The following is a 26,269-nucleotide window of genomic DNA, read 5'->3' as shown; positions in this document are numbered from 1 at the left end:
TGACTGAACTCTGGCAATTTCTGATAAATGTTTTATACACTATTATCCTCCTGTGTTTTATTGGAAAAATATTCTCAGAGAAGTTATTGTTGCAAGTCTGTAAAGCAACTTTATTCTTTTTCCAGTGGTCATTGTAGTATGAAGGTATATCATCAATCTTTTTATCTTCAAAATAAAGTACAATGACCAATAAAAAATTCAAAGTTCATCATCATAGTGACCAAACAGAGTTTTGCTTTGTTCTGTGACGGAAGTACCACATAAATGGAGCATATTGGTTATGTTACTAATTTTATTAATTTTTGGAATGATCTTGTTGTTACAGCTTCTGCTACATTTGAAGACTTCCAAATCCGGCCCCATGCTCTTTTTGTTCATTCATATCGAGCGCCAGCCTTTTGTGACCATTGTGGGGAAATGCTGTGGGGGCTGGTGCGTCAGGGACTCAAATGTGAAGGTAAGCTGCAGTGAAATGTGATTTTTCAGTCTCAGGAAGAGACCTATCCATTCCAGTTATGTATGTTGTCTCTGATGCTGCTTTTAAATTGGTTAGGCATCAAAAAAATGGCAGGAGGTAGAGATAGTAAGGACTATCAAAATAATTAACTGATTAAAGAGTTGATCCTTTTGACTGCTCTGAGGCCTCCTAGATATGGCTCTGTAACCTGAAGTGCAAACAAATTGGTCTGTATGTATTTTTAAGAAAAGGCTTTCTGTGTCTTACACTTCCTTTATGAGCCTGAGCCTGTATCTCATTGTATATCATGTTAATTCAGATCATTAACTGAAATTACTGTCAGTCCATATGATGTTGCAATAGCTATCTTTTCTCATCTTGCCACAACTATTGGACTCCTGGCAGACTGTATCCAATGGAATATACCATTTGCAGTGAAAGACTTCTCTCAAATGCTGATCATAGAAATTTCCTGCACTTTAAGACCATAGATTTTTGAAAAAGTGAAGAAAAAACACTTATTATAGATATAACTGTTCTGAGCTTATAACATTATCTCTCTAAAAATTTGTAGAACATAGGAGCTAAACCAGCAGAATGGAGAAAAAAGTCTAATCAAAAATGAGGGTGGTAGTTTTGAATTCTTGTTGGTTTGGGGGCGGGGAGGGGGGGGGGAATTCTTTGCTTTTTCCAGTAATAAACCATAATCAGATGGCTTTACATATCTTTTCAGGCTGTGGTCTAAATTACCATAAGAGATGTGCATTTAAAATCCCTAACAACTGCAGTGGCGTACGTAAAAGGCGCCTGTCAAATGTGTCCCTAACAGGACTCAGCACGGTTCGGACAGTTTCTGCAGAACCCTCACCCAGCGTGCCGGATGAAGCCCTTCTGGTATGGGATTCCCTAGCCATAGACACCATGGGTGTTGCTGATAAGAAACAATGACATTTGGTGTTATAGGATCTGGTTTTGCCTGTTACAGACTGCAGAGGAGGGTGGTATGTAAATTATAAAGCATTGCTGTGAGAAGAGGCATCTTGATGTAAAAGGGAGGTCAGCAGCTTAAAGTATGTGGGTTTAAGGTATGTATCACTTCTGATACTCCCAGGAGTCTCCTCCCTTTGTCAAGAATTAGGTTATTTTGAAGGTCTAAACCTGCCACCCATGCTAATGTGAGTAGTTGCATCTTGGAGGATGTCTTCTCTGGAACTAGAAGTTGAATTTCTTCTGTATCAGACCATTATATCCATTCGTTTATGATATAGAAAAGATTTGCCACAGGAGCACTGTGACCCAAACACCATGGTGCCAAACTGAGTTATCTGTCACAGGCAAGGCTATAGTTAACTAGTTGGAGCCTGTGTATTTAGCATATTTCTAAGTGTTTAGAAGAAAGTAGGAGAAATCTCCATTATTTTCCTAAACAGACCTTTGTGGTGAGCGTATGTATATGTATGTCTGTAGGTGTGTAAATGTATATATATAGATGTACAGCATACACACAAGCACACATGAATGTATGGTATACTTTTATATGCATTAATATAGTAGTTTTCCATCATGAAAACAGCTCTTCTGAGAACAAAATGTAACGCCTCCAGGAAAGATGGGGAGGGACTCTTTATCAGGGAGTGTAGTGATAGGATGAAGGGTAACAGTTTTAAACTGAAAGGGACTAGATTTAGATTAGATGTAAGGAAGAAGTTCTTTACTGTGAGGGTGGTGAGGCACTGGAGCAGGTTGCCCAGAGAAGCTGTGGCTGCCCCCTCCCTGGCAGTGTTCAAGGCCAGGTTGGACGGGGCTTTGAGCAACCTGGTCTAGTGGAAGGTGACCCTGCCCATGGCAGGGGGGTTGGAACTAGATGATCTTTAAGGTCACTTCCAACCCAAACCATTCCATGATTCTATGACTGGAGTGAATTAGAATGATACATATATTTTATCTCGGGTACATTTGTTCCTTTTAACACTCATGGTCATAATATACTTGAATAGTTAAGAATTTACAGTGTGTGTAAATGAATCCACTCCTAAGTGAAAGTTTTGAAAACCTTAAGGTTTAAAAGAGAGGAAAGAATTTGTAAGTACACACAATAATTATCATGTTTTCCTCTCAATTAGAATATTAAACTTATTAAACTTGACATACTAAAAGGACACTATTGCAAATGATGTAGACTTGGTGCTATATGCAGTACCATCTATGAACCATAATTATGTACTTATGCTACTGATTATCATTAGCCTAAAGCTACTTGGAAATTAAGGTTAACATTATGAATTTGTATTTTTAATTGAAAAGCTGCATAAATGCGTAAGGCGCTTAAGTTCTGCAAAAACTGCAGCAAGAAATCTTCATAATTCTTCGTAGGTTGTTTCAAAAATGCTGACTTATTCAGACCAAGGCAGAAAATTTTGAGGAAGGCTGACCCTAATTCTGAATTGTTTCTTGAATTTGGGTTGAAAAAATTGTATGAGTGAGCACCCTGGTATACTCTCTATAAATATTCACTGCACTGTACAGTTACAACATAGCAAAAAATTTCAATTCGAAAACACTTTTAATTATATGACTGCATTGTTTGCTGATACATTCTTACATGAAATACCTGTTTTGCAAAGTTACGTATTTCAAAACTGTTGAAAATAGTAAAATTGCCAGTGAAGAAATACAGTAAATTTCATATGTACTGCAGGCTATACTTCTGAAAGAACTTGTAATCATCAGTGTACCCATGCTGGTGATTCAGAACATGACACATGCACACACAAGTGCGTGAACAATACCTTTGCAGTAGGTACAGGGATGGGCATTAGCCTAGACAAGTGAAATAATTTTCTGATTTCACTTTTATTTCAGGAAATCATGGTGTCATTTACCAGATTTTCGGAAGTGCTCTCACATACGCCTTCTGTCTCTCTTTTGTTTTGTTTTGGGTTTTTTGCATTGAATGTGTTTCAATTTTTTTCCCTTTTTTTTAAGTGTGCATAAGCTTTGTCAGTTCTCCTGTGTCAGATCTGTCCTTTGGACTCCATTCTCCTGCAGTGCTTGTGAGATAAGTTTTATGGCAGTTTATACTGTGGTACCAATCAAAGCATGTACTTTGGAATGTGTTTCGGTTTTCTACAGTCTGTGTGAATATACTAAGAAACATAATCCTCATTCACAAAATTGTATCATTCATTATTAGTATTGATGTGGCACTTGAATCACTGGTAGCAAAATAGAACCTATGTTTGGGACCACTGAATTCAATCAGCTATCTATCAATTCCTCAAATAGGACTAAAACAAATGTTATTTTTACCCCTATTTGCTATGTAGAGTCAGAGCACTTCAGAGAGAAGGTGTTCCTGGAGATCTTTCATAGATGGGATTATTAACTAAGTTATGATTTCAGAACCTTTTTGTTGATGTTGTGTGAACCAGAAAGAATCCAGCCTTAGCTCATGGTGTTGAATTTAGCTTGTAAGTCTGGTTTCTGGAAGAATGCCACTTATGAAATGAAGAAGTTATGCCCTAACTTATGAAATTGTGACATTCAAAAAAATATTTTGATACAGGATAATGTGGAATCCTGAAAAGGATACTTTAATTATCCTTCCTTAGAGAACCACCACACACAGACAGTTTCAGTTGGGGTATAAGTGTTTTCATTAGCCAATAAAGTATTTCATTTGAGTGGAAAATTGACTGGGGACTATATTTGAGTACAGCTTTAAAAATCTAAAAATCTCCGAAGAGTAAAATCTGGGCAATATCCTTTTTTTTGATTCTTAACTTAGTAGTATAAAACTCATCAACAGAAATGCTAAGAACAAGTAGAACTGGGAGGATGCTATGTAACCCAGATTTTTATCTGTCATAGCTCAAATGCAAGTCTTTTGCATTCTATTCTATAACATAGAATGAGAGTATAAAATAATAACACATTCATGCTTGCTTCTAAAGTAACATTATTGTCTATCTTTCCCCCCCCCCTTATTCTTTGTTCTGTTTTTTCTTCTTTCCAACTTCCTATCTCAGTCTCCTGTCAGCCCTGGCTATGAGGTATGTACTGAATTTACTCTACTCCCTATCATACTATCAGGAACATCCTTTTTTGTGATTATCAGTATCAGTGTGAATAAATTCAGGAATTTAATCAGATTAGTATATTGGAATCTTCAGAACTCAAGAACTGTTGTTTTTCTTTTAGAAAGAGGATACCGAGTGTGAAACTGCAAAGTTCAGATTCCAAAGTGAAGGTCGTAGTTCTTATACTAAACAATAAAATTAACTAACATTAAAATATTTTGATACAAAAGTAGCTTTTTCATTTCATAGGCATCATTGGTTGGACTGAAGTCCTTTTTTACTGGTAGTAACACATGGGAAGAAAATTTTAACTTCACTTTCAGGACATTGGGTATTTGCTGGAGTAATGTAGAAAATAAACATTTTATTTTAAGCTAAAAAAGCTGACTTTTAAGTGATCATCAGCAATAAAATTCTAATACCATAATGCAGTGTAGTAGCTTTTTTTTGGTTGCGTTAAAAACCCCAAGGATTCTGTATTTCTGTGGAAATAAACATGAACAGTGTACAACTAAGTTACAGCTATATATAAGAAGAGTATCAAGTCTAAATGAGAAAACAATTATTTTGTTTTTAATGGGTGTTTCATGTCAGAGGTGGTCCTCTTTGGCTTTCAATATGGATTTTCCAAAGAAGTTTGTTTCATGTTTAAAGTTTCAAAAGTTACAGAAACTGTGAAATGTTGGCATCTTTCCATTGCAGCATATACTTGAGTTGCAGCCAGAGCAGAGCAGGCTTTGCAAATGTTTTCCTTTCTAGAAATACTGTGTAGTTAATCTGAGGAATATTTTGTTATGCCGAAATCAAGATTATCATGCCCAAACATATATCTCTTTAAAAGAAGTAACTTTATTTCTTTCTGAAGCACATAGATTCTTATTGTAGTATGCACCAGAATTACAGCTCCATAGAATACCCATAAAAGAATAAAAACAAGCACGTATAGAACAGGGTTTTTTTAATATCTAAGATAATTTTATTCTAAGCATGTGCTATCTGAAAAATTATGAATCCACCAATCTGGATGGTGATAGATTACCCTAAATTAACAGTATTTAAAAGTAGTAATGAAAAAAAAAAAGGTAATTGGAGGAAAAATAAAATAGTGTTTCTTTTGTAAAAAGAAAATGTTAACCATCTATGGTTTTACTTTAAAATACATTTATATGACACAGTAGACTTTTATTTCTATTTTTATATATATTTTTACACTATTTTAGTAAGTTTTAATCATTCTTTTAGAAACAATGAATGTTGATATGTTAAGGTAATTTTATAGACACATTGGAAGTCATTCTCAGAAAAAGTTAGCTGAGCTTTGCATTTAAAATAGGAATGCTGTGTCTCAGAGTTACTTATGTAGTATCTTTGCTTTTTTGATGAAGAATCAGGAATTATTTTTTACTAAAGAATATAAAATGCAAATAATTTTAGTTGAAAAGCCTATTTGCATATCACTGACAGGATACAAAACATCAGGTGTTGCCTGCCTCTGTAGATTTGTTATAAGCAGAGATGGCTTGAGGCTTTTCAGCTATATATAGAAGAGTGATTTTGCAGAACTACGACAGTAAAGTCTCTGGGAGGAAATTGTCTTGAGTTGTAGGTGGCCATTTTCTCTATCTTCCCTTGTACCCAGCTCTTAATACAGCTGCTCTTTTCTCTTACACCGCTGAAATAAGGACTCCCTCATTTCCAGTGACTCAAAAATTCCCGCTCTACGAAGCTTCCTTTTTCCACACTCAGACAGAAAATGCATCTCCTTTTCCCAATTTCAGTGCCTATAGAGCCTCATCTGCCTCCACAGCTTACTGGACTGGAAAAAAGAGCCCCTGAAGTAGGATTTAAAGAAGAGCTAGGGTGTTGCAGCCGAGAGCAACTTGGCCCCTTAAGCCAGTTGTAATTAGTAGGAGTCCTTTTCTAATGGCTAGACTAAAGTTCATCGGACTGAAGATCCTCAGAGGCAAAATTAGTATTTCCTCCTGAAGGCAGACACTCAAGTTAACTGTGAATTAATACCACTCATAGTTAGGTTCTTTCTTGTCACCCCCAAATGGTCCTTCCATGCTCCAGTGATATACACAGGACATTCCTCTCTGTCTCATGGGAACTTAGTTTCAGTGTGCTCATCTGTTTAATAAAAAGCCTTATACTATTTTCGGGAGTGCTCCTAGAAATTTTTTGAGGTCAAAAATCTACATGTTATTTAAAAATAAAAAAAAAATGTAAAATATAGGCTGTGAACTTAACCAATCCTAAGTAATGTTTACATTGATTTAGTGCCAGGTTCACCAGGTGAATCTAGGGTCATGCACTGAACATAACTTGAGAATCAAGAACTCAGTGAACCTGACACTGAAAGTTAAATATTTAAATAGGAGTTTCAGTTAATTCCACAATCTTTTAAGTATAATTTTTTAGTTTTGCTTTTGTACAATTATTTAAAATATTAAAACATATTAAAGGTAAAAACCAAAACTATTTAAAATGTAGTTCCCCTTTTTCTTAAAGTATTGCATCTCTGTGACATTCAAAGTCCAACTGAATCCTGAATTAAAACACTGTGGGATACAGAAAATAAACTTGGAATGGCTTACCATACACACTACTGTGCCATAAAATAATAGTAGTCCCTGTACTAGCTGCCATGCACTAAATACTGTGGTACTGGATTTCTTGTGACTTAATTCAAACTATATTAGAGCTTTTCTGAGCTTTTTTGCCCAAATATGATCGTTTCAGGAGTTCATTAGAGCTAGATGAGATCTAAAAGATGATCAAGACAATTATTTTAAGTTAAAAGATGTATATTTAGGAATCGTTAAATATTGCATGAGTTTTGCACCTAATATTTTCCAGATATCCAGGAAGATAGGTAGAAGAGAAAATGGTAAGCAGCTTAAGATATAGATGTTCTGAAACTTCATATGTGCCATGTCTGCTGGTGTTTTTGAATGCAACTTGTTTGTGATTCCTTGGAAAGTTTTTATGGGTATTTGATTCTTCAGCTTGGAAGAGGAGAGAGGTTCAGGTTGTTCTTGTCCTCAGGTAATTGCCACTTGTTCTTAAATCCGCTATTTTGTTTTTAGGAAACACATAAAATAATAACAGTTGTCAGCTCATGATCCATCATATAAGTCACCATGACTTAAACTGAGGACTTGTAGGCTCTGTGACTGTGACAGTAGGAGTTCTTTAGGAGTGTATGGTATGTCTAAGCAAACATACACTCAGAGCTAAGTTCTTATAGTTTCTAAGTAATAAAAAAATGTGGCAAACCCTGCAGCACAAATTTAACTTTCCTATAGCATCTCTGAAACATCATTAATGTTAGTACTGGGTCTTATGAAATGGTACAAGATCCCAAAGTGCAATTTGTATTTTGAGGAATAAAGGCAATCAGCGCAACCTTTTATCTCCACTTACCTGGCCCAAACATGTTCAATGATGCTTACCCTTGTAATATATAAACTTGTTTTCATAGAATTGTAGAATGGTTTGGGTTAGAAGGGACCTTAAAGATCACCTAGTTCCAACCCCCCTGCCATGGGCAGGGACACCTTCCACTAGACCAGGTTGCTCACAGCCCCGTCCAACCTGGCCTTGAACACTGCCAGGGAAGGGGCATCCACAGCTTCTCTGGGCAACCTGTTCCAGTGTCTCACCACCCTCACAATAAAGAATTTTTTCCTTATATCTAATCTAAATCTAGTCCCTTTCAGTTTAAAACCATTACCCCTCATCCTATCCCTATATTTCCTGATAAGAGTCCCTCCCCATCTTTCCTGTAGCCCCCTTTAAGTACTGAAGGCCGCTATAAGGTCTCACTGGAGCCTTCTCTTCTCCAGGCTGAACAACCCCAACTCTCTCAGCCTGTCCTCATAACGGAGGGGTCCAACCCCCAGATCATCTTCGTGGCCCTTCTCTTGACCTTCTCAAGCAGGTCTATGTCCTTTTGTTGAGGACCCCACAGCTGAACACAGTACTCCATGTGGGGTCTCACAAGAGCAGAGTAGAGGGTAAGAATCACCTGCCTTGACTTGCTGGTTACGCTTCTTTGATGCAGCCCAGGATGCAGTTGGCTTTTTGGGCTGTGAGCACACATTGCCGACTCATAGTCAGTTTTCCATCCACTGATAACCCCAAGTCCTTCTCCTCGCGGCCGCTCTCAATCCATTCTCCACGCAGCCTGTATTTGTGCTTGGGATTGCCCCAACCCATATGCAGGACAAATTAGAGACAAGGATGTCAAGCGGGACAGTGTCAAAAGCTTTGCACAGGTCCAGGTAGATGACATCAGTTGATCTTCACTTATCCACCAACGCTGTAACCCCACTGTAGAAGGCCACCAAATTCATCAGGCACAATTTGCCCTTAGTGAAGCCATGTTGGTTGTCACCAATCACCTCCTTATTTTCCATGTGCCCTAGCATAGTTTCCAGCAGGATCCACTCCATGATTTGGGTGGGCACAGAGGTGAGACTGGCTGGCCTGTAGTTCCCTAGGTCTTCCTTTTTTCCCTTTGTGAAAATGGGGGGTTTGTTTCTCCTTTTCCAGTCAGCGGGAACTTCACCAGACTGCCACGACTTCTCAAATATGGTGGATGTGGCTTAGCCACTTCATCCGCCACTTCCCTCAGGACCCGTGAGTGCATTTTATCAGGTCCAATGGACTTGTGCACCTTCAGGTTTCTTAGGTGTTCTGGAACCTGATCTTCTCCTACAGTGGGTGGTTCTTCATTCTCCCAGTCCCTGCCTTTGCCTTCTGCAACTTGGGTGGTATGACTGGAGCACTTGCTGGTGAAGACTGAGGCAAAAAAGTCATTGAGTACCCCAGCCTTCTCCATGTCCTGGGTAACCAGGTCTCCCATGCCCTTCTAGAGAGGGCTCACAGTTTCCCTAGTCTTCCTTTTATCACTGGCATACCTATAGAAGCTTTTCTTGTTGCCCTTGACGTCCCTGGCCAGATGTAATTCTATCAGGGCTTTATCTTTCCTAACGTGATCCCTTGCTGCTTGGACAATTTCTCTGTATTCCTCCCAGGCTATCTGTCCTTGCTTCCACCCTCTTTAGTCTTCCTTTTTGTGTTTGAGCTTGTCCAGGAGCTCCTTGTTCATCCATGCAGGCCTCCTGAGCTTGGAGTGGGTGATCCTTGAGTCTTAACCGTCTTTCTTGGGCCTATCTTCCCTCCAGGGTTTTATCCCATGGTACTCTAACAAACAGATCCCAGAAGAGGCCAAGGTCTGCCCTCCTGAAATCCAGGGTAATGAGCTTGCTGTGCACCCTCCTCGCTGCCCTAAGGATCTTGAACTCCACCATTTCATGGTCACTGCAGCCAAAACTGCCCTTCAGCTTCACACTCCCCACCAGCCCCTCCTTGTTGGTGAGAACACGGTCCAGCATAGCATGCATTGGTGACATCCTACTGCCCCTAAACTTCCTCTCGTTAGACAAGCCTCACCAAACTGGTTTGTCTAGACCTCCTCTGTCCAATGCCAAAACTTTTTCCAAACCAGTGCCTGTGGTTGAGCTCAAAGACTTGCTGGTTATCCCTGATTCAGTAAGGATGGTATGGAGACAGTGTCAGATGGGATGTGTTTCACAGACATTGTGGGGAAAAAAAAAAACCAACGAAAGGCAATACTCATATGTGATAGGGTGAACCAGAATTGTGCAAAGATTTTCTGAAGGGTTTTACCTTGAATTCTAACTTGGCTATGACACCTTTGTTTCATGGTATGTGTCTTTGTTTTTTTTCTTTCTTATTAGTTCTATGCACTAGGCACAATAGAGCTGCTGAGTCTGGCTTATGATGTGGGCATTCTAGTAGTGCAAAAGACTTACATGGAAATAATTTATTACTTTAAATTATTATACTTAAATTATGAAGCACATAATAGAAGATCAAGCTAAACCTAGTACTTTTGAAGGAACTTGGGTCTGTAAGATGCAGGAAAAAAGCTCTGTGCTATATAAGCCCTACTATGCCTGCTGGCACTAGCAAATCCTTTGTCAACAAAGGGCTTTTGTTTTGGGAAATCTCTGACTCTGAGAAGTCAGTGCAGGCACACAATGACTGCTGAAACCCAGTAATCTTCTCTTGTTACTTTACAAAATAAGGCAGGTTACAGACAGAGCATTCAAACCACTGTTTGCTGGTATTGATGTCTGAGTGGAGGAGCAGGGTACATAATAATTTCCATCTGTGGATAGTTTTAATATTAACAGCTTGTACTGAATTCAGTTCTTTGATGTGTTTACACATGTGACACTGAAGTGTTTTTCAGACCATAGCTATCTAACTATGGTGCTTGTAGGATTAAATCATACTCTTGACTTAAAAAGAAGAGTACAAGAAGCCTCGAAAGACAACACAGTTGATTGCAGTCTAAGTGTGGTATTTCAGTATATTTAACTGAAGATTTGTTTCCTTGAATTCACTTAATTACAGTCACATAGTTTAATTTGTAAAAGAAAGTCAACATTTGCATTGCATTAAAAACGTAGTAGTTCCTGTGGTTACATAGATATCTAGCATCTCATTTGACAGTAGCTTCCTGCGAAGAAATTGTATATGAACATATTAAGTCTTTATCCTCTACCTTCAATATAGGAAGGAAATGCATGTTTCAAAAGTATGCTTCAACACTGAAAATGAAACTTCATGCAGACAGTTATTGCTGTTTGGTTTTTTTAAATATACATCACTTTTCTCGGTTGTCCAAGTAAATAAAAAAAAAACTAGCTCATGATAGATTGTTTCTTTTAAGGCAAACATTTCAAAATTGTAGGAATACCTGTGTTGTTTTTAATTGAGTATCTCAGTGTAACATACAGGAATAATGTCACAATACTTTTTAGATACTGAGCCTGAAAAAGTTAGCACTTCTTTGTGAACAGTTTTGAAAAATTATACATTTAGAAGAGTATAGGATGTGTAGCCTATTCTCTTCTGAGTGAAGGTTACTGATTTAAATGTGTTTCTGCAAGCATAATTTAAAGTAAGATGATCAGATGTCATAATTGAAGTATTTCTTTTCTGACTCTTCTAGAACATGAGCCTCTTCAGTAAAGTTTTGTCAGACTCCCTGGGACATTTTTAATGGGAATGTTGAAACCTCTAGAAAGAAGTCAGGCAAACAGCAGTCTGTTTTATGTTTTAGCCTAGCCTGTGCAGCTGGATTGCAGGGCTGGTCCTTACTTGTCTTTGTGCCCAAGAGGACAATTCTGCATCCAGGCAGTCAGCTTTTATTGCTTCCCATTAGTCCCTTCAGCATCTCCCTAAAGTTTCTTTGAATTCTGTGCCTGGGAGGGATAGATGTAGTGCTAGAAGACAATCTTATCACCCTGGTAGTAAGAACAGCTGAATCCATTGGCTGAGAATCAGTATTTATTTCAGTTTCTTAATTGTATTTTGCAATAGATTTGGACAAGGTAAAAAAAAACAGGAAAGATGAGCTATTTTTACCTTTGGGGTAGCAGTTATTTGGAGGACCATCTCCTTCCTGCAATGACAGGGTTATGTACAATGTCTTTGTGCTTCTGACCACTGTAGACAAATTGTTGTGTCCCAGAATAGATTTTAACCAGATAAACCATGAGTCGCTTCAGACAGCATCAGCTAGTAAGAGTCATGCAGAATGCCCCATGTTGGGGAAAAGCTTGGCACCTCTCCCTTCTTGGAATGAAAAAAAAACTTTTTTCAAGATAAAAGAGTAAGCAAACACTGGGTTCTATTAGGTATTCTCATACTTTTAAGGCATAATTGAATTGAAGTCTCTGGATGTGATCAGTGTCATTGGCTTGGTTGGACATCCATACAGTTAAATATCTGCAGGTGTTTCTTCATGTTTGTTGTGACTTAGAAAATCATATTCTGAGCTGTTAAAGTATAGATTACCTTGATGGGGTGATTGTTCTAAAGGACTGTTTAGTGTTTTGGAGGCAGGCTGTTAGTTTCCATGGTGTAATCCAGTTAAGCAATCATTTCCTGGGAAGTTTCCAGATTTGCTGAGTCAGTAGTCTGGCTGACTACCAGGAAAAACTAATTTATCTTTGTAACAAACCAGGCACACTGGCCGAAGAAGAAGGTGCTTTGTGGAAGAGATTCTTGCTGTTGCAGTGAAAGCAGGATAGTTCCTGGTTTACTTTTCTTTCAGGGACTTTAATTGTGGCATCTGGTCTGGTGCTGGGAGTGCTGGAAGTTAAAGTTGAGGGATACTGACAGGAGTTTTGGAATATAGTAGGAGGGGAAGCTCATCATTGACAAGAGGGAGGAGGTACTCCTCCTCCTAATCAGTCATCAGAGGGGTGTGGAGTGATGCTCTGGCTGCTGCTGCCATGAGTTCTGTCACCACCTTCCCTTCCCTTGCTGCCGCTGAGCAGGAGCAGAGGGCTGCATTGCCTCTGGCTGGAAGAGGGAAGGAGTGCAAGTCTGGCATGTCAGGCCTGGGCATGCAGGAGAGAGACCAGATCCAGGACTGCTGATGTCTTTTCTAGTGTGGGAGAAGGTGAAATTCAGCTTTACCTCTTACTTGACCTGATGACACTGTAAATTAAGAATTGCTGGTGTGTTACGCAGTGTGCGTGCTTGCAGAATGACAAAGAAAAGCTGAAATACTTTTTCTGTAAATCGGACTGTAAATAGAAAAAAAAATGACAGATATTGTCTACAAAGAATTTGTTAGAGCGCATTTAGGCCTACTTATTTAGTTTCACTCATTTTGAGGTGAAGGTGGTGAAATTGTTGTGTTCATTTGTTATTGAGCTTGTTATGCATTCTCAGTATATTATTTTTAACAAAAATACAAACAACAGTTTGAATATTAAAGTCATGTTAAAAAATTAGAGACCAGTCTTGAAGACTGAAATCCTGCGATAGGACTTCCAGTGTTTTATCTTTTTAGTATTCATTATCACTTGAACTGTAGAGAACACTTCTAATTTACTAGCAAAAATGTAGTTAATTGCCTATTCTAACATTACTCAGCAGCCATGTGAAATGAGACTTCAAGTAAATCCTTCAAAAATTATAACTGTGCGTTGACTGATAGAAATTTTGAGAAACAAGTTTAATAAACAGTAGGACAAATACTTTATCAGTGGTAACATCGTATTTGATCAAAACTCATGGTATGAGTGACTGTTGCAGAGTTACTTTTCAGAAAGGATTCACTCAATGTAGAGCATCTAGAATTCACTTTTTGTCCAACCTGACCTTTTCTCAGAAGCATCCAGAAGCATATACTAGCACATTAAAACTGAAAAACTTGCCATCAAGATGAAAAAGCAAAAATTATAGCAAATAATTAGTCCCACACTCATACTGTACCACACCTGTGATTTGATCAGACATCATCTAGGCAGCCTGTGTCAGTGGTCAAAGACAAAGCTGTTGGGAAGCCTTTCTCTCTCTGTTAATCATATAAGTGCCTAAGATTAGTCTCAGTACATTACAGCAACACTACTGAAGTTTTTAAAATCTGCAAGGCATTTGGTGAGAAAAACTGGGCCAAACCAGTTTCCTAAAATCCTTTGAGCATGAGGTTAACTAGGTATAAGTAATTCGGACTTTTAAAAAACTTTTAGCAGTGTTCAGTTGCCAAAATAATTTTTGATTTGGCAGTAATTTGGAAAATGAAGGCAAAGAATGGCAACACGAAGTAGTTTTAGGTGATATTAGATAGGGTTCTAAGAGAGATCATAATCTTAGGAGATGTTTGTCACTGATATGTCAGACAATAGATCTATAAATAGCTCTAGTGGTAGGAACAGTAAACGGATATATTAGTTTGTTGCAGTGACATAATGAAAACAAGCAATAGACCTCTTTCCCCTTAAGAAATTCTTAGTCCTTTTCAATTAAAGTACATTTTAAGAGAGTAGTGTCACTACATGTGAAAAGTCCACCAAATGTCCGTATTCAAGACAAAGACAGCAAAGTGTTGTGACTAATGCCTTGCAGGGAGTAATTAGAATTAAGGCAAACCATTAAAGAATTACTTTATTCAAAAAGAAAATATTTCTATTAAAATGTGGTATGTCACATACATAACTGTTCTTGTGAGCACTGAAGACCAAATTCAGAGCTAGGTATCTGACCACAGCATGGGGTTGAGGATGTAACTTGTAAGGCACTGCACTAAGACTGAAGGAGCATCAGTCTGGGCCAAAACTGTCCTCATTCTACATAAAAGACTGAGAGGATCATATAAGTATTTCTGGCTCCTCCTGTGAGCTTTGTCCTGTCCACAAGTACTGAGGGCTGTCATTTGCAGGTAGTTTGCACAAGCTGATCAATGCAGTTTGTGCTGTATATGTGGGCTCATCCTTTCCTTTGTGCTGGGCTTCTGCCCTCCCTATCCTGTTCATGTTGACTTAATAAGACTTCATGCAATCTGCCTTGGAAATACTAGGCAAACAATATTGCTAACTAACAAATATTAAATAAATTTAATTGTAAACTGAGGCTAGTTTGTTGGGGTTTTTTTTTCATATATGTATTACAGAGTATGAAGATCTAAAACTACCAAAGTAGGTACTCATACTTTTTCCACTATTATTTGTGATAAAGAAAATACATGTTTTCTTATGCTTGTTTCAATCTAGTTTGTTTATGGTGACAATATGTACCTGTCTCATACAATGTATTTTGCATATTTTTCCTTGATTTGACAGGACTGCATTTGTACAATGGATATGCATGTGATGTTGGCATTGTTGTCAATTAGCAGGGTAGCTCTAATGTTCAGCAAATCTGTCGCATATGCTTCTTTGGAAAGACAGTTCTAGATTATAACCAAAAGAATTGATCTTTACAGTGAGAAACCTATCTGAACTTTGGAAGGAATGACTCGTTTTCTAGCCTTCAATTTTCAGATTATTTGCAGATGGTGGCAAGAAGATGCTGAGTTTTAAATGATCAGGCTGCACCTGCCACTTTTTTTCTCCTTTCCATGTTAACTGTGGGTGTAGTTGGGTTGTTTCTCAAGGGCAGTTCGTAGGGGAAGGCAGTTTTCTGGGTCAATTGTTTCCTTAGGGTAATTACCATATTTACATCTAAATGAATTTAGTAGAGAAAATAAGGTAACTTGTTTCTTTCAGGGATTCTTTGCATTCCATACCTTAGACTTAATATATATGCATTTAAATACCTACTATTACCCAATTATCTGTTGTTCATACTCTAAATGTGGTAAGGTTAGCGGTAGCAAAAGTTATAAATAAAGGGAATGGAAAACACTAATCTGTTTTCTATCAAAACCTGCATGCACATAGATTAAAGTAATAATTTTCTTAATGTTTATGCAAAAAAAATACAGCCTTTCAAAGTTACCTGTGATACAAAACAGAAAATAAGAGAGTTAAAAATGTCTTGGATTTTTACTAGAATGCAAAATGCTTTTCTGTGAAATCTTTAGTGAATATTTTGATTAAAAATGTTATTTTTTTAAAAAAACAAAGCCCCATTTCATCCACAATGTTAAATGTATTATAGTAGTGTTGGCAAAGATGTTGTTTGGTACAAATCCAATTTTTCAAAAGCAGTCTGAGAGGGGTATGTTCTGTGTTCTATTAATTTGTAAAAGCACATTACTTTTTATGACATACGACTTACTGTTCTAGAGGTGAGTGTGTATGAATATGATGCTCTTTTAAAAATGCATAAATCATGATTATTTCAAATGTTCTTTTTATATATTTTACAGCAAAAGACACCATCAGAATCATTCACTGGGCGAGAGAAGAGATCAAATTCACAGTCCTACATTGGACGACCTATTCAGTTAGACAAGATCTTACTGTCGAAGGTTAAAGTGCCTCACACTTTTGTCATCCACTCTTACACACGGCCAACAGTTTGCCAGTACTGTAAGAAGCTTCTCAAAGGGCTTTTTAGACAGGGTTTGCAGTGCAAAGGTAAGTAAACACCCTTTAGGAACATAAAAGCTAAGCATAATAAAATTAGTAAATTAGCGTTTGAGTAGTTACTATGTAGCCTTACTCATGATTACTTCACTAAAGTCTGGGTGTAGGCACAAGTACAATTACATTGGATTAAGCTGGAATCAAAATTACAGTAATGGCTGTTCTGCAGGAGCTGGCTGCGTGGCTGTTCATTCTTACCCTGAGGTATATCTGCAGTAGCTCACATCTTTTTCATTAGGTGTAAATTATCTTGTATTTGGCACTGGGTGAGCGTGTGCTTACAGGCAGTTACAACAGACTAGTTAACACAAAAGGACTGTGTTCTTATCTTAATTGTTTTCAATCCACAGTCTTATGCTTGAATTGAAGCATGTGCCGGAGTCCCAGCAATTCAGGGATTTGGGGAGTTGTGATGGAAATAAAATAACATGAGCTTATATGAGAATTTAGAAACACATTTTTTCAGTGTGACTAATGTGCTCTCAAGTCTTATGGTGTTGTACCTTAGCAGGTGCCAAAGTGAATCAAGCCCCTTAGATTGTAGCCTAGATTACTGGTTCACCTTTGCCAGCTAGAGTGCCCATAAATAGGAAGAGTTGTGCATGCTGTGGTGTTAGATAACGTTGGCTAGCAGATCCTTAAAATCACCATCCTTCTATTAAAATAAATAACTACCATAGAATTAATTAGTATACTCTGTGTTGTTTCTTTGAACTAACACCTTGCAAAAATTCAAAGTTGCATTTGTTTAACTTAATGTGATTCTACTAAACCAAAATCTCTATGAAAGCATCACCTGCTTCAGTTCATTTTGAATCCCAGTGACATAAGCAAATATTAACCTGATTTTTTTTAAAAAATATTTACTACAGTTTGGCACTGCTGTACCTCAGTTGGCTTTTGGATCAATGTGAAGTTAAATAATTACGAGGATCCTTAGTATATTTCTTCCTTCCTGGCTCTTTGCTTTTCCAGGCGTGTTACAGCTCTTAGTTTAAGTAATATTTGTCCATAATCCAAAAGAAAACAGTTAAGATGACATATAATAAAGTGCTACTTACACATATAAAACAAGTAAAGGTAGAGTGAAATAAAAATGTCTGGAAAATGAGGTGTTGAAGGACCCCTCTACTGAAAGCTGTCCAGAAGTTGCTTTGCGATGCAAAGAATGAATATTTTCTTGCTTACAATTGTTGGCTAGGGTTCTGCTGTTTCAACTTCCAGCCTTCAGCATTTGATTTGAAGTCAGCCATTTAAGCTGCAGTGGATACACTGCAGCCTGATCTGCTTCTTTCACTAGAAAAGCATCTCTGGCTTTGCAGCCTGATTGCTCCCCTAGAAGAGGGGAGCACACGCTTCAGCTGCAGGTAGTGCCTCCACCCAGCTGCCCTTGGTAATGCTTTCATTCCACTTCTAGCATTTTCACCCTGTCCCTTCCACTGGCAGGTGGTGTGCAGCCAGGCTAAGGAATGCCCTCTGAACATGTTAACTTTGCATGAGTGACATGCTAGGGCTTGACATTTATAGGCTGGATAGCAGAAAAAAATATAACTGTGTGACAGAAATAATTTTACTGTATCCCTTTTATTCTTAACAGACTGTAGGTTCAACTGTCACAAGCGCTGTGCTCCTAAAGTGCCAAATAACTGTCTGGGGGAAGTTGCCATTAATGGAGGTAAGTTGCCTTAACAATTGTGTCTGTCATTGTTTAAACCATCAATTAAATAAAAGAGAAGTGTAAAACTGTGACATATACAAAGACACATTTTTCTGTTGCTTGGGAGTGGCCTTTCCTCTTCAATATTTCTATTGTAATGTTGAAGATGAGGTGGGATTGAATGCTATGAGTGGCTCATATGCCTTCAGCTTGGAGGGTGTGTCTTCCAAGTAGGTGGCACTATTCAGGCTCAGCTGTGCCACAGAGGTGGTGTCAGCAGCAAAATGACTGGGTGAGCATGGCCTGTTGAATGCAGAATGCCAGAGTAAAGCAAAAAGCCACATGCATGAGAAGCTGGCATTCACCTGTCAGATACAAGCACAAAGTTGATTTTTAATTTGGGGAAAATGCAAAAGTGTTTGTTTTAGGATACTATTCCTGAGAAGGAAGAGCATACCTGGAAGAACTGGGAAGGCCCTTCAGGAAACAATTCCACTGCTTACTGTTGGCATGAAACCAATCATATCAGTTGCAGAAATAAAGGCTTGAGTATCTGCCGATTTTCCCATACATGTGCTGTCGGTTTTGTGTCAAGTATAGGAATGTATGGGTAGGCTTGACAGACGGTACTGGGGAAAAAAAGGGTGGTTATAGATGAGTTGTTGATTGCCTTGAAAATGTCACTTTTCTATGTGATAAGGGAATGAGAAACGTGGCGAATGTTCAGTTTCTAATGCATATTACCATGTTAAGTTGTCAGCCTAAACTGCTTCTGAGGTTAATAAAGTATTGCCTTATTAGGCATCCTTTTTCAAACTTTAAATTGGTGATCTACTTTATTGAAGAGATGTCAAGAATTTTCAAAATTAGGAATGTTAAGTAGTATTTTTCATAGTATTTCTCGTAGTAGTATGACTGCAGTCATTACTGCAGTTTTTCTGTTTAATGGCAATTAGTGTAGGCAAAAATATTTCAGATGCTGAGTATCCACCTTGAAATGTGGTAAGGTGCATGATTTTCTGGAAGGTTGATGTTGCATTCCTACTGCATGTCCTCTCTAATGCACCTCAAACTGGACTCTTGGAGTCACTATTATTATTTTTTTATCTTTACACCATGTATACCTCACTTAACCATTAACCATCCCATAACAACTATTTCTTCAGGAGTGCAAGTAACAATGCTTATGGAAGTTTATGGCTTGATTTTCAAATCCAATTTCATATCCATATACCACGATATGTTCATTCCATTGATAACAGTATGGAGTTTTCCCTGAGATTTGCAGTCAGAGAAAGTAACTAAATCTGCTTATAAGTGCTAAAATTTTTCCTGCATAGGTGCAGTTTTAGAGAGGAGTGCAAAACAAGATTGTTCAAAAGTTCCAAGAGAAGACAGGAAGGCAAGCCTTGTTTCTGGACAGCTGGACTAAATGAACAAAATTTGTATTTGTTTCTGAATTACTTCTTGAAGTTCCCTCTTTCCATCTGAGGCAGCTGTATTTCATCCCTCCAACACACCCTCTGTGCCTCCTCCCTGCCTTTGCCCCACAAGCAACATGCTACTTTTGTTGACTTGTCTCCTACACATGGATCTGTTGCTGGCCTGATGAGGAGTGATGGCTTGTCTGAGGAGGAGCTGAGTGAGGAAAGTTTGTGCAAAGCCACTTGGGGTGAGAACATGTACTCCAAGCTTACTCCAAGTGTACTACTCAAAGGTCTCCATCTTAAAATTTGTAGAATTTGGCTTTTTTCCAGCAGATAATATCCATAGTATGGTATCCATAGTGTCAAAGTAGAACTCTTAATTGTGTGTCCTAAATGACTGATATAGGGCCTTTAGGATTATCAAAGGCAATTTCATACTGGTATCTTATTTGTATTTTTACAGTAACTTGGTTCACGTTATTTTCAAACTTAATAAGTAAAATACAGTATCTTTCACTCTGTCCATCTGCTGTGTGATATATCTTCCCCAAAATAGTGAAGGAAGAGCTGAAGCAATAAAGTTCCAAGTATGCTCTCATTAATAAACACATTATATACTAAATGTAGGAGGTTGTTTTTAACTGATTATGTGTTTATTAAAAATAGAGATTAGAAAAGTGTTATAGGAATAGCAAAGAGAGAGCCTTGCACTGTAAAGTGTCATTCATGACTGGATGACTGTTTCTGCTAGAGATGAAGTATAATGTGTCCCTTAATCACACATCAGTAACTTATATCCAAATATTTTAAGACTACTGTACATGGGAACAGACCTTTCAGCTGTGCACTTCCAATTTAAGTGAAATGCCATCAATTCAAAACATTTTGCTGTCAGCCAGTTCAGTGTGGTTTTTCTTTGGGGGCATCATCTAGATTGACTGTCAAGAACCTTCCTTGACAGAATTAGGCGAAAGTTTCTTGATGAGAATATTTGGTGTCTTCCATGTTTTTTAACCTTACTTTAGATTTCTGAAATGCTGCAAACATCCCAGAAAAACTAATGCTGTCGTCACTATCTGACAGGACTAATGATTTTGACATGTTAGATCACAGCCTGTGTAGCAGCAGGTTGAGTTTCAACAAAATGTCTTTTTTTGGTGGGGTTTTTTTTGGCTTGGGATTTTGTTTGTTTGTTTTTGTAATGTAAGTCCTTAGGTAAATAAATTTTCTCTTCCTTTCTGTCTTCCAGACAAATCCGTTCACAAGCAGTAATATAATAAAAATACTTTCATCTTGCTTAGGTATATCTAATCTTGGAACTGGAAAGTTTAACATAATTTAAATAGAAGCTGGCAGGTACTATTAATACTATGCCATAGTCAAATAACTCAAATCCTAAACCTTCATATTTTTTCTATGCTATCTTACATTGGACTTTTTGATAGAGTCAAGGAGCATTTTTTCAATAGTATGGAGTACTGTGCCATATTGTGCATTCTTCACAGAGAACACTGGTGCAAAGGAAATATATTTTTTGGGAAAAAATATATTTCACATTATAAGTAATTGTTTTGGGAGTTATTTTCGTAGTTCATCATCATGTCATCATCATATTACAAAATTCCTAGTTTTGAAATTACTGCTCTTCGAGCATCAGTTTGCAGCTGTAGCCTGCCAACAGCCATCAAGCCAGTACACAACATTCAAGCCGTGTAGAAAATCTGCTGGAAGATCTCAGAAGTAAAGCTCATGAGTATAGAATGTTTGATAAAAGTCCATGGATAAGAAATTCTGCTTTGACTTTGGCATTTTTTAATAGAAAGTTGTATTTCTGAAAATATTTTGGTTTGATGCATTTCCAGTTTTCTGTAGTGATTTTCTAAATGACTGGTTAAAATACACACTTCACCAATACATGTAGAGTAGAAATTGACCCAGACAAAGAGAACCTGAGTTTTTCTGAAGCTCGAAGTGTGTCAGGATATATTATGATTGGAGTATTGTATGTTTTCAGATAATAACTTCAGAAATTATATTGCAGATCTTCTTAGTCCTGGGGCTGAGTCTGATGTGGTCATGGAAGAAGGGAGTGATGACAATGACAGCGAAAGAAACAGTGGTTTTATAGATGACATGGAAGAATCTATAGCTCATGATTCTGAGATGTCAATGACAGGATGCCACAGTGACAATGGGGAAATGCAGGATGCTGATCCGGATCACGATGAGTCGAACAGGATGATCAGGTGAGCTGGGGAGTGAGTGTACCTTTCATCTTCTTTTGTATTTGCTTTGAAGTATAATGTTTAGGACTCAAGGGGGAATCTACACGGACACTGTTCTTACTCATTGAGAATGGAGAGAGCTACTGCTATGTGGTGGTTCTGAAATTGCAGTGAGATTGCTTCACTGAATATATGCATTAGGAATTTAAAAGAAGCTTAAAAATTATTGTCAAATTGAAGTAGCAGCTGAAAACTGATGCACAAGTAACTCTTACAGGTCTGTTCTCTTACGAAAATTATGTTGTGAAACTATTTGTGCATGAACAACAGAGAACAATTATTTTTTTTTACTTATTTATTTTCCCAAGCATTTTTTTCCTGACTTATAGTGCAATGCCTGGTCATTTAAATGAACAAAAATAAAAATAAAATAAATGGTGCAAGTGTCTATGGTATAATTGGTTCTTGATGAATTGTTTGCATTTTTAGGTACCTTTAGAATGAAGGAAAGTTTCACAAACTTGAAGTAATAGTTTGAAGCAAGTTACAAAACAGAGTAGTGGTTTGAAATGACTAATCAGGAAGGAAAATAGTAATTGAGTTGTGCAGCTTACCTCTGGAATGTCTGAAGAGAAGAAAACATTATTCACTTATTGAAACTGTACAGAATAGTAGGGAAGAAAGTAGGGATTATTCATTTTCAGGGAACCTAAAATGAATTAAGACCCTTTCATATGTAATTTCCTTGATATAAGGGATCTGTACCTTGAAGAATTATAGAATATTTTTCTTTCACAGTTCCCAGTTTGACCTGCAGTTTCCTCTTTTATTTTGCTTACTAGGAGTCTGTTTCAGTCACACATTTCCCTTAGCTCTCTGTTAGTAACATATACCTGTTGCACTAATAGAAAGCAATCCATTTCAACAGTTTTACCTCCTGCAGCAGTGAACTGGTTTTCCTACTGTCGTATTCATCTGCATAGACGCTATATATAGTCACCTTGTATCACTGGAATGTAAGCCTGTGCTTATATCACAAAATCAGTGTCATATAACATTTTGAATGTCCAAGTTGTACTAAATGGACAGCATTGCAGGTTTTCAAAATATAAATACCCAATTGTAACTAATAAAAGCATTAATAACCAAGGTACATATTTTGCTTAATTGAGGGGCATCCCTGTATTTCCAGTAATACCTTTCCCCAGTTATTTCTAAAGATAGTCTCCATATCCATGGATTATTTTGAAGTGATCTATAAAAGGCAAATAAAAAAGTAAACTTCTTGTCAGTACAGACAAATATAGTTAAATGGGAACTGCAGCTCAATTGATCATTTTTGGGCAAAAAGGAGATGTTAATTGTACCTTACAGTCTTAATGAAACTTTAAGACAGCACACTTTTTGCATTTTGATTGGAAACTGCCAATTCATAAAATGTTTCTTATTTCCAGGGTACATTATTACAGTGAAGCAGGGCCATGTGCAGATATCCACAGTCACAACAACTCTGAAAACTTAAGATACTGTTCTTGTGCAGTTTCTGCCCTTTTCTGTTGGAGTTGTTGCACCAATAGTTTTGCCAGCAGGGCAGAACACATGAGCATTCTGTGCTATGTTTTCACGTACAATACAGCATCACCGTTTGAAGTTCTGCCAGAAATAACTAAGCATTTTGGTTTAGGATTGAAGCAGATTGTGAGTCCATATTCCATTATGCAGAATCTGCTTTAGGAATGGTTAACTTTAACAGCAAGGAAAGTGGGAAGATGGGCACGGTTACTTCTTACAACTAGATATTCCAGATTTTATCTGATGGCACTATCAGGCATACTGTCAAGTTTCTATGCCTTCCCGGCTTACTGTTCATCAGCTGAGTCATGGAAAGTTTCAGTGTGTGTACCCCAGAGTGCAAGGCAGTGGGACTTCGCTTTAGGTCTTTGAGAAGAAGATATATTAGCTTAAACCTCTTTCTCTGAGAGTTTCAAGCAGATTATCTGATGTGCCCTGCCAGGGTACGTGCAGCTAGGCAGCTGACACATTTTCTGCTCTGTAAACCGTGATCACTCCATTGTGTGTTTGAACCCAAGAAAGATCACAGGACAGTAATCTGATGGACAATGTTTACTTAGGTTATGGGAGATTCAAGATCAAGTTCTAGTCTGAATCATGCATAGCACAGGCTTGAGCTATGACTCCCACACCCTAGCTGAGGTTGTAGTCATTTGCCCATCTTCTTAGCTCATCTTTAGGAGTATTTTTGGGAGAGTGTGTGTGTGCATGTCTGTATGTGTGTAAGCCTTCAGAAGGTCTGTGACATTCTCCTGGTGTAGCATTACAATTTTTTTGCTTCGTAATCTCAAGATACTTGGAATGACAAAACAAAATAGAGTCCAGTCCATGTCTGATAGTGATGGTAAATACAAATGTGGATATTGGATATATATATTGTACTAATAGATTATATATTATATTGTGTATATATATTATATATATATAATGATTGAAATGGATTTTTTTCTTTCTGTCCAAAGTTATCTTCTTTTTAAAAGCCTTTATGCATTTATTCTTAAGCCCTTCAACCAGCAACAATATTCCGTTAATGAGAGTGGTGCAATCTGTGAAGCACACAAAAAGGAGAAGTAGCACAGTAATGAAGGAGGGTTGGATGGTTCACTATACAAGCAAGGACACGCTGGTAAGAAATGTTAAGGAAGACCCATCTTACTGTACATACTATATGATAGTACAGAATCAGATCCTAAGAATAATAATTTACAGTCACTTATGTAAGGCATTGTTTACAGTATTTGTTATTCCTAAAGTCCTGACTCTTGTCATAACTGAGGACTGGCACTGCTTGTAAAACACAGGAGACAGTTAAAACACACAAAAAATGTCTGAATACGTCAGTTGCATTATCATAGGCAGCCAAATGTGAAGACATTCTCAAGGAAGTTCTAGTTAGCGGTTCTGGAAAGTAGCTTTACGTTCCAGCTGCAGTCTCCTAGATATGTTACTGCTAGGTGAATTAAGACTTTTGTAAAATAGATTTAGTGTAGAACAAAGTTATTTTCATTCCAACCTGCTAAAATGAATAAAGATTTCAGTATGTGGCCTTCTAAAGTGAGCTGGGGTGTTACAACTGATACAAAAAGAAAGTTTAATTATTTTAGTGGCATACCTGTAGCAAATTGTGCTGAATGTGATGCAGACATTGAAGATACATTTTAAATTTTTAAAACTTAGACAATTTGAACAGAGATAGGTTATTACTGAAACAACAGAAGGTGGCCATGTAAATCCTATTATATCCTTAAATATAAAGTCCTCATAAAAATCTTGTAATAGCAAATTAATCTTTTCATTCACAATTCATTTCTTCAAACTTAACTGAAACATTTTGGAAGTGATGCTTTTGAGAAATTTACATTTCATTAATTTACCTGGAAAACGCTGGAAAGATTTTTCCCTTGTTTTTCACTGCAGAGGAAACGACACTACTGGAGACTGGACAGCAAATGCATTACACTTTTCCAAAATGATACTGGAAGCAAATATTACAAAGTAAGAAATATATTTTGATCTCTTTTTGTACCAGCAGAATATAATTACTAAACTGCTGAATTTATAAATACTTTCTAAAAGTACGCTAGTTGTATAACTTCAATCTATGTTTGTTTTCATTATTTAAGCTGTATATGTGTGTTTTGCCTTTCACAAACAAGTCTCAGATCAAAAAGGTGTCAGCTAACAAGGACCTGTAAAATACATATTGAGGAGATGGAAGGTTTTTATACAGGGCCAGTACCAGCAACAAACTCTGCCAAGAAACTCATCTGATATTCTGTCATTCATAATACAAATTCTTTCCAAACAATTAGGTATAGTATATATTATTTTAATTCTGTCCTTTGGACATTATGTTGTGATTTTGATTGTAAAAGATTGTTTTAATGCTCATATCCTTTTACCTGAGGCAGTTAAACTCCTTAGGCATTACTGCAATAAATTTTAATAATGGAAAGTAATTTTTTCATATGGCTTCCTCTCAGGGAAATATGTCAGTGAAATGGGCCCTGTTACTCAAGATGAAACAATCAAGTTTATACCTATGTGAAAGGTGGATTTAGAATCTTAATGTTGAATAGATTTATTCTGCAAATAATGTATTGCAAATAAATTTTATTAAATAAGGAGTCAACAGGGTTTCATTTTCTGGTGGAGTTCTGTTGATGTGTGGATGGTCCTGCTCTTTTCTGATGGCACCTCATTGCTTTCTTTGATAAGTTTAATTAAATAATTAAAGTTCTGCTTGGTCTTAGAAAGAAACATGTAGTATTTTCCCATCAACAGTCCTCTGTGTCATGGAGTTTCAGGTTACAAGAGCCTTTTTGTTTGTTCAAGAAGCATGTGGTTAAAAGCGACGGGTAATATCATAAATTAGTTAAATAAAGTTCATGCTTTAGTTTTATATGATGATAATCTTTACACAGA

General features: G+C 37.3%; 1 protein-coding gene across 4 annotated transcripts in view; it reads left to right on the top strand.

The window, feature by feature from the left end:
* The window catches only part of PRKD1 (protein kinase D1), a 150,791-nt gene that overhangs the window by 100,056 nt on the left and 24,466 nt on the right, over nucleotides 1–26,269 (top strand). For 2 of the 4 annotated variants that reach the window (XM_074824539.1, XM_074824538.1), the window contains exons 3-10: nucleotides 326–457; nucleotides 1,191–1,351; nucleotides 4,486–4,509; nucleotides 16,244–16,454; nucleotides 18,061–18,138; nucleotides 21,589–21,793; nucleotides 24,347–24,470; nucleotides 25,262–25,339. In XM_074824539.1, coding sequence (XP_074680640.1) covers nucleotides 326–457; nucleotides 1,191–1,351; nucleotides 4,486–4,509; nucleotides 16,244–16,454; nucleotides 18,061–18,138; nucleotides 21,589–21,793; nucleotides 24,347–24,470; nucleotides 25,262–25,339 — 1,013 coding nt within the window. The remainder of the gene's footprint in view (nucleotides 1–325; nucleotides 458–1,190; nucleotides 1,352–4,485; nucleotides 4,510–16,243; nucleotides 16,455–18,060; nucleotides 18,139–21,588; nucleotides 21,794–24,346; nucleotides 24,471–25,261; nucleotides 25,340–26,269) is intronic. The other 2 variants (XM_074824541.1, XM_074824540.1) reach the window with 1 other exon arrangement.

Source organism: Strix aluco, chromosome 4 (assembly GCF_031877795.1).
Source record: "Strix aluco isolate bStrAlu1 chromosome 4, bStrAlu1.hap1, whole genome shotgun sequence".
NCBI classification, from domain to species: Eukaryota; Metazoa; Chordata; class Aves; order Strigiformes; family Strigidae; genus Strix; species Strix aluco.
The sequence above is the reverse complement of the archived record's forward strand: the minus strand, read 5'-3'. Positions and strand labels throughout refer to the sequence as shown.